The 17,022-nt window shown below is 44.6% G+C and overlaps 1 protein-coding gene across 1 annotated transcript in view; it reads left to right on the forward strand.

Moving 5' to 3' along the window:
- LOC103209211 (SV2 related protein) overlaps window positions 1-17,022 on the forward strand; it is a 106,027-nt gene that overhangs the window by 77,298 nt on the left and 11,707 nt on the right. The window contains exons 7-11 of the mRNA XM_007955001.1: window positions 6,142-6,205; window positions 9,277-9,402; window positions 11,537-11,665; window positions 14,040-14,113; window positions 14,980-15,056. Of these exons, the coding sequence (XP_007953192.1) occupies window positions 6,142-6,205; window positions 9,277-9,402; window positions 11,537-11,665; window positions 14,040-14,113; window positions 14,980-15,056 (470 nt within the window). The remainder of the gene's footprint in view (window positions 1-6,141; window positions 6,206-9,276; window positions 9,403-11,536; window positions 11,666-14,039; window positions 14,114-14,979; window positions 15,057-17,022) is intronic.

Here is a 17,022-nt window from a genome sequence, read left to right on the forward strand (position 1 = left end):
CTTCCTTCCAAGGAGTGGCTGGTGGGTTTGAACTGCCAACCTTCTGGTTAGCAGTCAAGTGCCTTAGGCACTATGCCACCAGAGCTCCGGCTCTTATTGACAGCTGCCCACCTGCTGTGCCTTGAAACGTGCTTCAGAAAGTGCTTCAGCTTTGCCTCTAGAGCAAGCTTTCTCACAACCTGCCCTTGGCATTGCTGGCTCCTCCAAAGACCAAGCAAAAATGCCACATAGAGGTGACAGGTCACTTCTTCCCAAACACATGATCCCAGTACCAAGTCTCTAATTGCCAAGTGCTGTTCTCGGCAGTGGGAATTTATTTACGCCAGCATCAGTTGCTTCTTGGCATTTCTGAGGTCATTGCTCCTTCTTTCCTTCTTCAGTGTGATTGCAATAATCACAATACTCTGGATGACAATCAAGCAGTTCATTTTAATAATGACCTGCTCTACATGATGGCTGTGTATAGGACATGGCAATTATAGGAAAAGATGTTTCTTGTGGCATAGATTGCAAACAAAAGCCACTGAAAGACACCACGGCCTTCAAGTCGACTCCTATGTCAATATGCGTGTGCTCCGTCAGGTTTCAGTGGCTAGTTTTTTGAAAGGAGATTGCCAGGCCTTTCTTCTGAGGACCTCTGCGTGGACTCAAACCTCAGCCTCTTAGTCAGCAGCTGAGCTTGGTAACCATTTGCACCATGAAGGGACTCCAGAAAATGAAAACAAGTTAAATATCAATCAACAAAAACCACTGGCCCTTGAGTTGATTCTGACTCTTAGCGATTCTATAGGACAGAGCTGAACTCCCTCGTGGGTTTTTCCAAGACTGTACATATTTATGTGTTTGGGAGCTCTGGTGGTGTAGTGCCTAAGGCATTTGACTGCTAACCAGAAGCCTGGCGGTTCAAACCCACCGGCCACTGCTAGGAAGGAAGGTTGGGCAATCTACTTCCTTAGTGATACCACCTTGGAAACCCAAGGAGGGGTTGCTATTGAGTTGGAGATGACTCAATGGCACATAACAACAACAACAGCGACAACATCTTTATGTAAGCTGCCTGCCTGCCTCATCTTTCACCTGTAGAGAGGCTGGTGGGTTCGAACTGCTGACCTTTTGGTTAGAAGCCAAGTGCCTTAACCACTATAACACCAGAGCTCCTGCTTAATCAATAGGGGGTGGGTGCATAAAAAATGATACAGCCACAATGAGGTAGACTATGCACCTGTTTTTTAAAAATGTGGTAGATCTGTGTGTATTAATATGGAAAGATTTCCAAACTGTCTTATTGGAAACAGATCCTAACACAAAGATTCAAGAGCAAGTAGTTTGCTCTGGGAGACTTTGCATGTCTCTAAATTGTCTGACCTCAGAGACGAGGGAACTGTCATTTGTTGAGGCCTGTTCCTGGGAACTTTTAATCCTTTGGCACTTCCAGCCTGCCACACAGGTGGGAAAGTAAGCATTGGTGACCAGACAAAGCCTTTGGGCAAAGAGTTGCAAGTTCTGGCAACTGGCCATTGGGCTGGCGTGCATTGATGTGGTAAGAATGGTGACATCTGTGTGGGTGGAACACTGGCAGCATCTGCTATGGGTGTCGTGAGAAAGAAGGGAGAGAAAGAGAGAGGGAGGATGGGAGACAGAGATAGGAAAGGAACAAAGAGAAATCAATGATCATCCAACCAATCAGATAGCCTAAATGTGTTTACTCAATTGTCAATCTATTTACTTACTTATTTAAATACATAGAAAAGGGACTGGAAGGTTGCAAAGCAAACTGCTGGTCACTGTAGCTTTGGAGAAGGGGAATGGGAGTAGGAGTTATAGAAATGAAGAAGGATCATACATATATTTGCACATTGCTAAGGTATTGTTTAAGAGCTCTGGTGGAATAGTGGATAAAGGACTTGACTGCTAACTAGAAGGTCAGCAGTTCAAACTCACCAGCTGCTCTATGGAAGGAAGACTGGGCGATCTACTTCCAGAAAGATTTAGAGCCTCAGAAACCCAATGAGATTCACTATGAGTCAGCAATTACTTGATGGCAGTGAGTTTGGTTTTGGTTTAAGGTACTGTTTACAATGATAATACATTCATGTACTATTTCTATAATTAAGTCAAAAAAGAAAAAAGAAGGAAAAGAATAAACACTACATAGTATTTAAAACAACAACAACAACAACACATTGCCATCTAGTTGGATCCGACTCATAGTGACCCCTCTTTGGGTTTCCGAGGTAGTATCACTATGGAAGTAGATTGCCCAACCTTCCTTCCCAGGAGGAGCTGGTGAGTTTGAACCGCCAGCCTTCTGGTTAGCAGTCGAGTGCCTTAGGCACTATGCCACATGCTATGCTGTTGTTGCTGTTATGTGCCATCGAGTCAGACCCGACTCATAGTGACCCCCCACCTTGGTTGCCAAGGCAGTATCACTACAGAAGTAGATTGCCCCGTCTTCCTTCCGAGGAGTGGCTGGTGGGTTTGAACCGCCAGCCTTCTGGTTAGCAGTCAGATGCCTTAGGCTCTATGTCACCAGAGCTCCTGCCACATGCTATAGGGACACTTAAAAAAGAAGAGTAGATTTGGCCCCAGAACATTCTACTGCATTTTATTGCTCAGTTAGTATTTCACCTTAGTTTAGTGGGATAAAGGTAAACATGCTTCTTATTGTGTATTAATATTTATTTTTAAAAGAAATATAAGCATACCATTTGGAAAATGGAATAAACATTTCAAAGAAGTTATCCATGATAACCTTTTTTTTTTTTTTAACTTTCTATTGAGATTTTGGAGAAAGCTTATAAAGCAACTTAGTTTTCCATTCAATACTTTATTTACATTTTGTGTCATGACCTTGGCTGCAATCCTTACAACGTAACAGCAGTCATTCCACTTCCTCCCTGTGATCCCCACTTCCCTTCATCCTTGTTCCTGCTCCTTCCTGCCTTCTGAACTTTGTCTCTGGGCAAATGCTGCCCTTTCAATTTGCTATAGTTGGTTGGTCTAAGGAGTGCGACCTCCCTGGTGCTACTGTTCACCTTATAGACCTGTCTGTCGTTTGGCTGAAAGTTGACCCATGGGGGCAAGTTTAGTTTCATGCTTGAAGGGGGACTAAAGGCCATAGTCTTGGGAGTCCCACCAGTCTCTATCAGACTAGTAAGCCTATTCTTTTTTTGTGATTTTGAGTTTTGTTCCACATTTTTCTCCCACTCTATCTGAGATCTTCTATTGTGATCCCTTGCAGAGTGGTCAATGGTGGTAGCCAGGCACCAATTATTTCTTCTGGTCTCAGGGTTGTGGAGACTGAGGTTCGCGTGGTCCATTAGTCCTCTGGAATAATTTTTTCCACACATCTTTGATTTTCTTCACTCTTTGCTCCAAATGAGGAGAGACCAATAGTTGCACCTTAGACGGCCACTCACAAGCATTTAAGATCCCAGTAGTTACTCACCAAGGTAGGATGTAGAACATTTCCTTTGTGGGCTGTGTTGTGCCAACTGACCTTGATGTCCCCTGAGACCATGGTCCTGAGCCCCTAGGCCCAGCAACTCATCCCTTCAAGGTGTTTGAGTCTGGCTAAGAAGTTTTCACAACTGTGCCCCCTGGATGCTCTACTATATTCATGGATATATGTGCAGCACGTACAGATACATGTGTAGAAATATCCTCTGTCAAACCCGTATACATTCATAGGTGCAGTCCCGTTCACCTTCTCACAGCTGTTAAGCTTGCATATCTATGTATCCGCTCATAGATTGCTATTTTGCATGATTGTGTATGGACTAGTATTTACCTCTGTTGCTGTGAACTCTTGTCCTCCTCCTAGTGTCTTCCTTTGCCTGGATCATTTTGTGCTGACCCCCCCCCCCCATTACTGCCTATTGCTTCTCCCTTCACCCAAGTTTAATCTGTCTCTATCATTTAGTAAGTGATTGACCTTCCCTTCCCCTCCACCCATGGTAACCATCAAAGAAGGTTTCATTCTCTGTGTAAGCCTTTCCTTGACTTTCTACAGTAGTGGACTCATATGATATTTGTCCTTTTGTGATTGCCTAATTTCACTCAACATAATGTCCTCCAGGTTCATCATGTTATGAGGTGTTATGCCACTGTTATTTCTTGACATTGCATACTATTCCATTGTGTGTATGTACCACAGTTTGTTTATCCAGTAATCTGTTGAGGCGCACTTAGGTTGTTTACATCTTTTTGCTAGTGTGAATAGTGCTGCGATGAACAGGGGTGTGCACATATCTATTTGTGTTCCAGTTCTCATTTCTTAAAGATATATACCTAGGAGAAAGATTGCTGGGTCAAATGATATTCTATTTTCAATTTTCAAAGGGAGCACTATACTGTTTTCCATGGAGGTTGCACCATTGTACAGTCCTACCAGCAGTATATGAAAGTTTCAGTCTCTCCACACCCTTGCCAAAAAAAAACCACAAAAACCTAACTCATTGCTATTGAGTTGATTCTGACCCATAGTGACCCCCTTTGGGTTTCTGAGGCAGTAAATCTTTACAGAAGTAGACTGCCCAGTCTTCCTTCCATGGAGCAGCTGGTGGGTTTGAACTGCCACCCTTCTGGGTAGCAGTCAAATGCCTTAGGCACTACACCATCAGAGCTCTACACCCTCACCAGTAGTTGTTATTTTCTGTTGTTTTGAACTTTGCTCTTAATGCTGGGGTGAGATGGTGTCTCATTGTTGTTTTGATTTGCATCTCTCTCATGGCTAATGATTACAAGCATTTCTTTCTTTGTTTGTTGGCCACCTGAATATCTTCTTTGGTGAAGTGTCTGTTCATGTCCTCTGCCCATTTTTAAATTGGATTATTTGTCTTTGTTGTTGAGGTGTTAAAGTTTTGTATAAATCTTAGAGATTAGTCCCTTGTCCAATATGCTGTTGCAAAAGAAAAATTTTCCCAGTGTGTAGGTTCTCTTCTTATGAATTCTCTTTTTAAAGAATTCTATTTTGGTGAATCCTTTTGATGAGCATAAGTGTTTAATTTTTAGGGGGACCTAGTCATCTAGTTTGTCTTCTGCTCTTTGTGTATATTTAGTTATATTTGATAGTGCATTTATGCCATGTATCAGGGCTCCTAAATTTGCCTCCATTTTTTCTTTGATGATCTTTATAATTTAAGGCTTTATGTTTAGGTTTTGATTCATCTTGAGTTAGTTTTTGTATATGGCGTGAGATATAGATCCTATGTCATTTTTTTGCAAATGGTTATCTGGTTTTGCCGGCATCATTTGTTTGAGAGACTATCTCTTCCACATTTAATGGATTTGGGCCCTTTGCTGAAGATGAATCACAATTTATTGAATAAAATAGAAATCTCCAAGTCCATACTGAATAGTAAATATGAGAAGGGGAAGTTCTTCCTTACGGTACAATGTTAGCTAAAAAATATAGAAGGGATAATGGAAATAAAAAATATCATTTGGTTACCATCCTAGTGGTGGTTGCTTTGGACAGAACTAGTCAGTGGGTGCTAAAACTGGAAGTGAGAAGTTCTAGGGGGAACAGGATATTGGGATAATCTCTGAATGTTTCCCCCACAAAATACTTATTTATCAAAAATGGAAAAATGTTAACCTCAGGGGGAGAAATCTGTCAGATGCCAACGTGATCAGGGGATGAAGATCACAGTTGCCGGCCATGGGAGGGATGGTATCACATGCCCCCAAGGAACTCAGCATCATTTCTGTGATATTCCTGCCAAGAACACATAACCCAAGTCTTGAGACAAGGAAACATCAGGTAGACTTAGGGTGAGGGGTGTCATACAGAATCAAAAATCTCTACTCTTCAAGATTCCTAAGGACATGAAGGAAAGGGAAAGCCTGGGGAACTTTCTAGATGGAAGTCAGTCATAATCCAATCACTGTATTTCCCCCAAGATTTGCATATGAGACTCATTTGGGGAGTTAGTTAAAAATGCAGATTCCAGGGCCCCACCCGTGGGAATCTGACTGGGGCCTGGAGATCTGCATATTTGGCCCTCATCCCAGGAAATTCTTATGTAAGTGGTCCACAGACCACACTGGGAGGAATGGTGGTCTAGAGATTCAGCAGATGGTAACCATCCTTCCATTCAGCCTTTTCCTCAATGCCCTTTCTATCTCTTTGCTTCCCAGGGTGACACTATACGCTGAGTTCCTTCCCATGAAAGCCAGAGCGAAATGCATTTTGCTGATTGAGGTAAGAAGGAGGGCCCTGGGTCTCTAGAGAATGCTGAGTCTCTGACACGAGAGTGTCAAGTGTAAGGTGACTCTCAGGGAGCTAAGGAGAATAGAGCAGAGTCAGTGCACACCGACTTCAATGGGTCAGCGTTCTTTGTGCTGCTGTAACAGAACAAGCTGGCTTACAACGTAGCTGCCACAATCAGGTAGTCGATGCTGACATGGCGGTTTTGCAATATGAACACATTTTTTTTTAATTGACAAAGACATCTACCATCTCCCTTTAAAGAATGGAGGCAGATGTGTGGTACATGCTTCTTGAATTGGAAATGGCTTTTATCTAAGAGTTGGTGCTGACCCGTATAGCTGAATGGACCAAACTCCTGCCTATGTCCACATCACCAATCCTCATCCCTGTTCTCACCCAGACTGGCCTTTGTCTTTGTCACAGCTCTGTTCTTGGCTGCCACTGTGCCCTGTGTTGTTAGCTGCCATCAAGTCAGCTCCCTACTTACAGTGACTCTACGCCTAATGGAACAAAATGTGGCCCAGTCCTGCCATCCCCACAATAGGTTGGGGACCAGACCACTGTGATCCATAGAGTTCTCACTGGCTGATTTTCTGAAGTAGATCACCAGCCCTTTCTTCCTAGTCCATCTCAGTCTGGAACTCTGCTGACATCTGGTCAGCATCATAGCAACACGCAGGCTTCCACTGATGGACCAGTGCTGTTGTTGTTGTTGTTGTTATGTGCCATCGAGTCAGCCCCAACTCATAGTGACCCCTCCTTGGGTTTCCAAGGCAGTATCACTACTGAGGTAGATTGCCCCATCTTCCTTCCGAGGAGTGGCTGGTGGGTTTGAACCACCAGCCTTCTGGTTAGCAGTCAAGTGCCTTAGCCACTACGCTACCAGCCGTGGCTGTACAGGGGTTGAATTGGTTGGGAAGTGAACCCAGGTTCCCCACATGGAAGGCAAGAATTCTACCACTGAACCACCACTGCCCCCCTGTGGCCTAGAGTCCTTCCTTCAACACTCCTTCTGCCTGGATCGTGGGATCCATTTTCCAAGCAGGCTCTGAAAGATCTCACCGCAAGGGCCCTTCCCCAAGCAGGGGAGAATGCTTTAATTGCTAGGCGATGCTTGGTAAAATAGAAGGAGAGTATAAAAACCCTCATCGGGATGGATTGACACAGTGGCTGCAATAATGGGCTCAAACATAACAACTGTTGTGAGGATGGTGCAGGACTGGGCAGCGTTTGGTTCTGTTGTACATTGGATCCCTGTGGGTCAGAACCGACTCGGTGGCACCTAAGAACAACACTCATGTCCACAGTAACAACCACTGTGACCACACTGAAAATCTTGATTACATTAACCCACAGACCCAAGTTAACTATCTTGATTGCATCCACGCTTGAGCCAATTAAGGCTCACAGTCAGCTGGGTGGATCAGTTATTGTAAATATTAAAATGCATCACTGCCAACAGGTCACAAACCCTGACTGCCCTTGTTTCTCGACACACTGTCCCTCTTAGGAACCCCTAGAACTCCCCGTGATCCAGCAACAAAAGAGTTAACTCCTGGCACAATGACTGTGGGCGGTTCTTAGACTCCCACACTCTGGCTGGCTTCTATTATTCTGATGGGTCAGTGTCCTTGCTGTACCAGTTGGTTGACATTTTGACTGTCACTCTTGGTTCTCAGCCACAAAATCAGACGGTGGTTAATTTAATCAAAAGGAGATTTAGGGTGGTTGGTTTAATCAAAAGGGGATTTGAAGGCCCCCGGAAGTGAGGAAGAAGCTGGAGGACCAAGTTCTGCAATGGACTGGAGATATATAGTAAAATGCTCCACAGAAAAGAGCATGCTCAAACTTGGATGGTTTGAGGGAGATTTAATAAAGGGTGTTAACTACCCTAGGCTTGAAGGGGCCAAACACAAACAAAAGCCAGTTGCTTCAGAGTCATTTCTCACTCACGGTGTTGCCGTGCATGTCAGAGTAGAACTATCTTTAATGACCAGAATTAGATCACTAGGCTTTTCTTCCACGGTTCCCCTGGGTAGACTTGAACCTCCAACTTTCCATTTAGCAGTCTCCTCATGGGGAATAACTACATCCAGCTGGTTACTTCATTTAGCAGCTGAGCACTTAAACTGTTTGCACTGCCCAGGGCTCCAAAGTGAGGGGCAAAAGGAGGGGGAAATTTGAAGCCCAAGAGAGAGTCCTATGGGGAGGGCCACATAACAGGAGCTATGACCTTCAGCTTATAGGTGGAGAGAGCCTATGACCAATCTGCAGGGAGGAAGCCAGGGGAATAAGTTCCCCAACCTGAAGCTCCTTCCTCCCTCCCTCCCATCTCCTACGTTGTTGTTGTTGTTGTTGTTGTTGTTGTTATGTGCCATTGAGTCAGACTCATAGCGACCCCTCCTTGGGTTTCCAAGGCAGTATCCCTATGGAAGTAGATTGCCCAACCTTCCTTCCGAAGAGTGGCTGGTGGGTTTGAATTGCCAGCCTTCTAGTTAGCAGTCAAGTGCCTTAGGCACTACGCTACCAGAGCTCCTCTCATCTCCTATAGAGCTCCCTATTTTCTGGACCCAACGGGAAGCCAGAGGACAAGGGAACCTGTAGATGCTGTCCACACAGAGAGCAAGGTGGGAAAAAATGTGGCAAATGACTCCAGAGAGGCAAATAGGTTTTCAGGGAAGAGGCAATTCTGATGAAGAGTACTGGGCATGTTGGGTGAAGGAGATGTATGTCAGCAGACAAAAACCCATGTGTCCACTACCATATGGGCTTCATACAGTATCGATCATATTAATCTCCTTAACCAGAGCTGCCACATTGCACAACCATAGGGTGGCATCATGCAAATATTATAGAGTGTGAATGGTATCCCAAGGAGATGGGCAACATGGCAGGTATAGTCTAACCATATAGGCCACAGGAAGTGGTAGCCATTCTGACCTTGCTGATCCCAGTGACCCAATGGGTGAGCATTCAGATGCCCTTGTTTTCAATGATCCTGTAAGTGTGTAACTATGTTCACTTGTGCTGCCCTGCCACTGACCCCAGTTTTCCCGTGCCAGGTCTTCTGGGCCATTGGGACCGTGTTTGAGGTGATCTTGGCCGTATTCGTGATGCCCACCCTGGGTTGGCGTTGGCTGCTCATCCTCTCTGCTGTTCCGCTCTTCCTCTTTGCCATCCTCTGTTTTGTAGGTATCCTTTAAGAGATCTCAGTGTTTGCTACCTGGCCCTCTGCTCTTCACCATCTTTTGGTTCCACCAACACTCTTGCTTCCCCTTCCATGGTATGGAAGGGGTAAAAGAGGCACCAAAGCCACTGTCTAAGATTCTTTTAAGTCAGGAGATGAGACAAGGGATCAGGGCCTGGGTAGGCCCAGTTTTGGGTGTTGTATTCCCTCCAGACTGACACTGCTGGGATGCTCTCTAGGGAGATAGCAGGGGATGGAGCTGTACCACTGCGTGATCTACACTGGAGGTGACTGTATTTAATTAGTTGGGATTCTTACATTGCAGGTGACTGAAATCCAATTTAAATTGTCTGTAACAAAGAGAGGAATAGGCCCTTTCTTAAATATCAGACTTCAGGTATGGCTCGTTCCAGGAGCTCAAATAATCTCTCCAACTTAGCTCTACACAAAACATATCCTCTAACAATATCACTTCACACATTTATCATTTCATGTGTACACCACATATCGAAAATACTTTATAACCAAAATAAGCCTGTAAGTGGATGGGTCTTCTCTGTGGTCAATACTACAATAATTCCTGGTAATGACAATAGGTTGCTGAGCCTAACTATGTGGCAGGCTTCGTGCATGCATTATCATATGTATGCCTCTCAATCATCTTATGAGGTAGAACTATGATTGTTGTTGTTGTTGTTGTTGTTGTTGTTTGCCGTCGAGTCGGCCCCGACTCATAGCGACCCCTCCTTGGGTTTCTGAGGCAGTATCACTACGGAAGTAGGATTGCCCAACCTTCTATGATTAGCCCTATGTTAATCAGGATGACACCAGCTGCTGTAACAAATAAAGTGCATAAATTCAGTTACATAACACAATAGGAGTTTATTTCTCACTCATCTAATAGTGCAGATGGGTGTTGTTGGTTGACAGGTGTAATTATTGTCCCAGGTTCCTTCCAGCTTGTGACTCAGCCAGCCATCTTCTAGTGTTTGGAATCTTCTGCATGCAGACAACAGACTGGGGAAGGGCAGGTGAAGATAGCATATTAACTCTTAAGTACCTTAGCCAGGAATAGTCTGCTTGTATGCCATTGGTGAAAGCAAATCACATGACCTCACCTAGCTGCAAGGTGGGCTGGGAAATGTAGTCCTTCCGTGAGCAGCCATTTCCCAAGACAACTCTATGGAAGGGAAGCAAGAATTTTGGTGGGCATTCACAATCTATGCTCCATCTCTGTTTGACTGATGAGGAAATGGAGGACCAGAGAGATGAATTGACTTGCCCAAGGATGCACAGAAAATAAGAGCCAGAACTATAATTTGAACCAGATCTTCTGACGCTGAGTCTTATGCTGTCTCTCTGCTTCACTAAGTCTGCTGTTTCACAGACTGCTATTGCTTTGTTTTTACAGAAATGTATCTTTCTTGTCACTTAGGGTGGGGACTCTATTAGGTCTGATTTCTTGGGCTGAATTTGCAAGGTGATGTAAGATGCACAGGTAGAGGATAGTTTCCTGAGAGAAGAGGATGAAACTTCTGGTAATAGTGGGCATCTTAACTGAATTGCCTTCCTGGGACTCTGAAAGTGACTACAGGTACCAGCAATAACAACAGTGATAACTGTATTAGCTACCATCTAACTCCTGCCAGACACTGTGCTAAGCATTTTGCCTGAATTATCTCATTTAATCTTCTCAGCAATCCTAAGATGTAGAATCTATTATTACCCTCATTTTATACATGAGGCAATGAGGCATAGAGAGGTCAAGTAATTGTTCAAGGTCGCACAACCAGTACAATAGATGGTACCCACTGCCATTGAGTTGATTCTGACTCATAGAGACTCCGATTGGGTTTCCAAGGTGCTAAATCTTTACGGAAGTAGATTGCTCCATTTTCCTTCTATGGAGCAGCTGGTGGGTTTAAATTGCCAGTCTTCTGGTTAGCAGTCAAATGCCTTAGGCACTATGCCACTAGAGCTCCTTAAAATAGATGGTAGAGACAGAATTTGAAGCCAAGCTTCTGGTTCCAGAGTCCTCAGTCTTTACAACTCCACACACAGATATTAGTGTGTGGCTGTGAGTCCGTGTTCTGTTCTGCCCTCACCGGGCACCCCCGGGTCTCCTGTCATCACAGTGGCTGCCGGAGAGTGCAAGGTATGATGTGCTGTCTGGGAACCAGGAAAAGGCCATCACGACCTTGAAGAGGATAGCAACAGAAAATGGAGCCCCCATGCCACTGGGGAAGCTCATCATCTCCAGACAGGTCAGTGCTGGGACCGACTCGTCGTGCATGTCTGTGCATGTAAGTGAACACATGCACACGGGGTGAGGCACATCTGTTTGTGAGCACATGCATAGGTGAGTGTGTGCACATGAGATGGGGTGTGCATGTCCATGAGCATATATGTGGTGAGCATGTGCACGTGTGACGGGTCTGTGTCTGTGAGCACACAGGTGGGTGAGTTTGTGCACATGGGATGAAGTATGTGTGTCTGAGCATACATGTGGGTACATGGAATGTGTGTGTATATCTGTGAGCACACATGTGAATGACCATGTGCACATAGGGTGGGGCATATGTGTTCACATGCATTCAGATAATCATGTGTACATGGAGTAGGGTGTGCATGTCTGTAAGCATACATGTGTGGGTAGCATATGTGTCTGTGGGCACACATGTGGGTTAACATGTATACATGGGATGGGGAGTGCACATCTATGAGCACACATATAGGTGAGCATGTGTACGTGGCATAGGGCATGAGTGAGCACACACATGGGTGAGTATGTGTACATGGGGTAGGGTGTGTGAGCATGTGCATGGGTAAGCGTATGCACACAGGGTGAGGCATGTGCATCTGTGTGTGTATATACCTGCGATGGGTGGGAAGCAGTTGGCCAGGACCTGCATAAGGAATTTGGACATTCTAATCTGTGTGTGCCCACCGCCAAGTCCTAAAAGCCCCACCTGGAGAACCTAGCCCATGGTTAGAGAAATGTCACGTCCCCTAATCAACCCTGGAACTACTCCTACGGGCACTGACTACTTTGGCTTCACTTTTCAGCACCTTTTGAATGGCACATGTGACTGATCGGCCGAGGCTATGAAATAAAACTACATTAAAAGCATTCCGATCTAGAGGACCAGTCCACACACTATTAATGGATGGGGGATTGCTCCCCTTGCAACATGATCAGGGGATCCACCATTGTAAAAAGGTGTGCGTGTTCATGTGTGTGTGTGCAAGTGCATCTGTGAGTGAATATGTTTGTGTGCTGGAAGAAGGGGTATAGGTTCTAGGCTGTAGTCCCTGCCCTCAGGGATTACCCAGTGCAATACATCATCTGATGTCTTGACTGCTGCTTCCATTGGTGTTGATTGATGATTAGATGTATTAACATTTAGAGCAATTTTGATATTTATAAATTTATAAACCCATTACTTTCAAGTAGACTCCAACTCATGGTGACCCCAGGGGCAGAACTGTGCTCCATAGGGTTTTCAATGGCTGATTTTTCAGAAATATGTCATCAAGCTTTTCTTCTGGGTGGACTTGAACCAAGCCCCCCCCCCCCACCTTTTGGCTGGAAGCTGAGCATGTAATTGTTTGCATCACGCCAGGTTTTCAATATATAATAGAAATATTATGTTTGTATTTGCTAAATATATTCAGAAAGAATATTCCTTAAAACATGTTTTTGGTAAAATGATACATTTGGCAAATTAAGTCAGGAAATTGGCTCTTCCAGGCTGTGAGTCTTTACAAAAGCAGACTGCCACATCTTTCTCCCCTGGTGCAACTGGTGGGTTGCCGACCTCTGGTTAGCAGCTGAGCTCTTTAACTGCTGTGCCACCAGGGATCCCTTTGTGTTTAAGTAAGCCAGCATTCCTCAAAATGCGGCTGAGAAAATATGTTCCTTAAATATATCTAAGAATAAGATGTTCATATTTACTAAGTATATTTTTTAAAGAACATTGTAAAGCAATGATTGTTAAATAAATTGTCGTTAAGTGCCATTGAGTCGATTCCAACCCATGTGACAGACTTGAACTGCCCCGTAGGGTTTTCTAGGCTGTAATCTTTACAGAAGCACATTGCCAGGTCTTTCTCCAGTGGAGTTGTTGTGTGGGTTTGAACCACCAACCTTTTGGTTAGTAGCTGGGTGCTTGGCTGTTGCACCACCAGGATTCTTTGGTGAATAAGTAAATCCTGAAAATTTGTCAGTGGGTTGTTTAGTTACTCAGTCTTTTAGCAAACTGGTGAATTGATTTCCAGCACCTTGACTTAAAGCCAGCTTTGTGTGTGAGATGGTTGGATACCCCCAGACTGGTTTTTGCTCCCTGAGCTGAAGCCAGAGGGGTTCAGGCTGGAGGGGTCTGCTTCCTAGCTCCAAATACAGAGCAGGTGTATGTGTGTGTGTGCACGCGCATGTGCGGACATCGGCTCCATCCTTCAGGAGTCAGGTTCCCCAGTTACAGTGCTGTGGATTTGAGTGCTGGGTCCTGGGGCCCCACTTGCCCTACCCATGAGAAACCTCCCTCTCAGCAGTGGGTGCCCCTGGTCTCAGGCCACTGGTCAGCTGTACCTTGCTTCTGCAGTGAGCAGAGTAAACAGTGTGTCTTTGTCTTGAAACAGGAAGACAGAGGCAAGATAAGGGACCTTTTCACGCCTCAGTTCAGGTGGACAACTTTGTTGCTGTGGTTTATATGGTAAGAGCTGTTTGTTGCTCACTTTTACCCCTTTCTATGCTGCCCTGTTCTGGGTTTTGTTGTAGTGTGAAGCTCAGAGAACACTTGCATCTTTTATTTGTTTGCAAAATTAATTTGTCTGGGCATCATTTTCCTGCCTTATCTAGGTATCACCTGTTATTTAAAAAAATCTCTTTCTTCAATTTAATGCACATTTTATGCAGTCAAGTCTATTTTTAAAGGAAATTTCCTATCTGTATTTTAAAGGGAAAACCTAAATTGCAGGTCATAAATAAAAGATGCCCTTAAAGATGTGCCATCAAGTTGATCCCAACTCATAGTGACCCAATAGGACAGAGTAGAACTGCTCCAGTGGGTTTCCTAGGCTGTCATCTTTATGGGAAGCGGCCCTGGTGGTGCAGTGGTTAAGCAGTCATTTGCTAACCCAAAGGTTGATAGTTTGAACCCACCAGCTGCTCCACGGGAGGAAGATGGGGCAGTCTGCTTCCATAAAGATTATAGCAGTTCTACCTGTTGTATGAGTCAGAATTGTGACTTGACAGGCCACAGCAATATCCTACAACCTCCTTCCTCCTCACTCACTTCAAGAGCCCCAGTAAGGCCTCCATAGGCCCAGTATGGCCTGGGGCCAAAGACTCATCCCCAATACTGGACATACAAGTCCCTCCTTGTTGTTGTTGTTGTTGTTATGTGCCGTCGTGTCGGACCCGACTCATAGCGACCCCTCCTTGGGTTTCTGAGGCAGTGTCTCTAGGGAAGTAGATTGCCCCGTCTTCCTTCCGAGGAGTGGCTTAGGGGATGAGAAAAGAGGACTTGCGTTTCTACATTCATTCATTTCCTGACCTTTCTTGCTTACTTCCTGGCAGGTTTTCCAATGCGTTTTCTTATTATGGATTAGTTTTGCTCACTACAGAGATTTTTCAAGCAGGAGACATTTGCAGCAGTGAGTATCGCAAACCTCCTCACCACCAGACACCAGTTGTATTTCTATGGGCAAGAATCATTTGCATAACTATCAGAATTCTTTAATTTGCCACTGTAAAATAGCTCAGAGGAACTGGATGGTGCAGTGGTTAAGCATTCAGCTGCTAACCGAAAGGTTGGTGGTTCAAACCCACCTAGTGCTCCAGGGGAGGAGGACCTGATGGTCTGCTCTTGTAAAGATCAAAGCCTAACAACCCTGTGGGATAGTTCTGTTCTGTCACATGGGTCACCACAAGTTGAAAATTGACCTGACGGCACCTAGCCACAGCCATGGAGTCAATTCAACTCCTAGTGACCCTATAGGACAGAGTAGAACTGCCCCACAGGGTTTCCAAAGCTGTGAATCTTCACAGAAACAGACTCCCTCATCTTTCTCCCACAGAGCGGCTGCTGGGTTTGAACTGCTGACCTTTCAGTTAGCAAGAGTGCTTATCCACTGTACCACCAGGCTCACAACAAAATACTGAAAGACAATGACAGGCAGACATAAGCCACAAGTGTGCACTGTTGTTGTTAGGACCGCCCCATAGGGTTTCCTAGACTGTCATCTCTACAGAAGCAGATTGCTAGATCTTGCTCTGAGAGAACCATTGGGTAGATTCAAACCACTAACCTTTCAGGTAGCAGCTAAATGCTAACAATGGTTGTTGTACCACCAGGGGTCCTTCACGGGTGCACGAGACAGGACATTTTTGCCCATTTCAAAGTCTTTCACAGCACTTCCTGACAAAGAAAAACCACAGAACAGGGTAAGGAGGCAAAGGTTAGGAGTGTAAGGCAGAATCAGGGGCGGTGGGCAGGTGGAGCTTTAGGTAGGGAGGATTCAATGAGAAAGTGATGTTTAAAGAAAGACTTGAAGGAGGTAAGGCAGTTACTCATAGGACATAAGAACTGAAATACAGAAAGTACAAGTGGCCAGTGCAAAGGTCCTGAGACAAGAATGTGCATCACTTGTGGAAAGAACAGCCAGGAGACATTGTGGCAAGAGCAGAGGGAGCAAGAGAAGTAAAAGTCTAGATCAAAGGCATGATGGGCACCAGATCATTGAGGGCCTGGAGGCTTTTTCAGGACTTTGACCTTTACTCTGGCATGGGAGGTCATCAGAGTTGCAAGCAGAGGGTAATATGATCTGACTTAGGTTTTTTAAATGACAGAAATTTCTTATCTTACAGTTCTGCAATCACCAGTCTGTATACATTATGCACCCGATGACATAAATTTATAATTACCATCGTATGCATTTGTCTTTTTGAATCATGTAGGACATAAGTGCTAGAGTTACAAACCAAAAATACGTTAAAACTCACCCTTACACTTGCCTGTGATATTACACTTATCAGAGATTTGTTCCTTCTTTCCTACATCAGTAGTCTTCCAGTTCCTATTCTTTCAGTTCTCCCTGAAGATCTCTCATTACATTTCTTGTGAGGCAGGTCTAGTAAGCACAAACTCTCTCAACTTTTGTTTACCTGAGAATGATTTAATTTGCCCTCATTCTTGTAATAGTTTTACCAGATTTCTGGTGAACAGTTCTTTTCTTTCAGCATTTTGAATGAATATATATATCTATCTATCTCTATCTCTGTCTCTACATCTACATCTACATCTAAATCTACATCTACATCTACATCTATATCTATATCTATATCTGACTGAGGTTTGAAGAGGACCCCTCTGGCTGCAGTTTTGGAAATAGACTGTGACAGGAATGGGTGCAAGTATAGAAACAGTAGAGTAGCTGGGAGCTATTGCAGTAATCCAGGAGAGAGATGAGGATGCTTAGGCCAGGGTGGTAGCAGTGGGAATGCTGAAAAGCATCCCTTCCTACTCTAAAGATTTTGAAGGTTGAGCCAACAGGATTTGCTGATAGATTGATTATGGAGTAGAATGCAGAGAGGAGTCAAGAATGCCTTCAGGGCTTTTTA

The sequence above is a fragment of the Orycteropus afer genome, unplaced genomic scaffold (assembly GCF_000298275.1).
Source record: "Orycteropus afer afer isolate SDZICR_OR568_19922 unplaced genomic scaffold, OryAfe1.0 scaffold00487, whole genome shotgun sequence".
NCBI lineage: Eukaryota > Metazoa > Chordata > Mammalia > Tubulidentata > Orycteropodidae > Orycteropus > Orycteropus afer.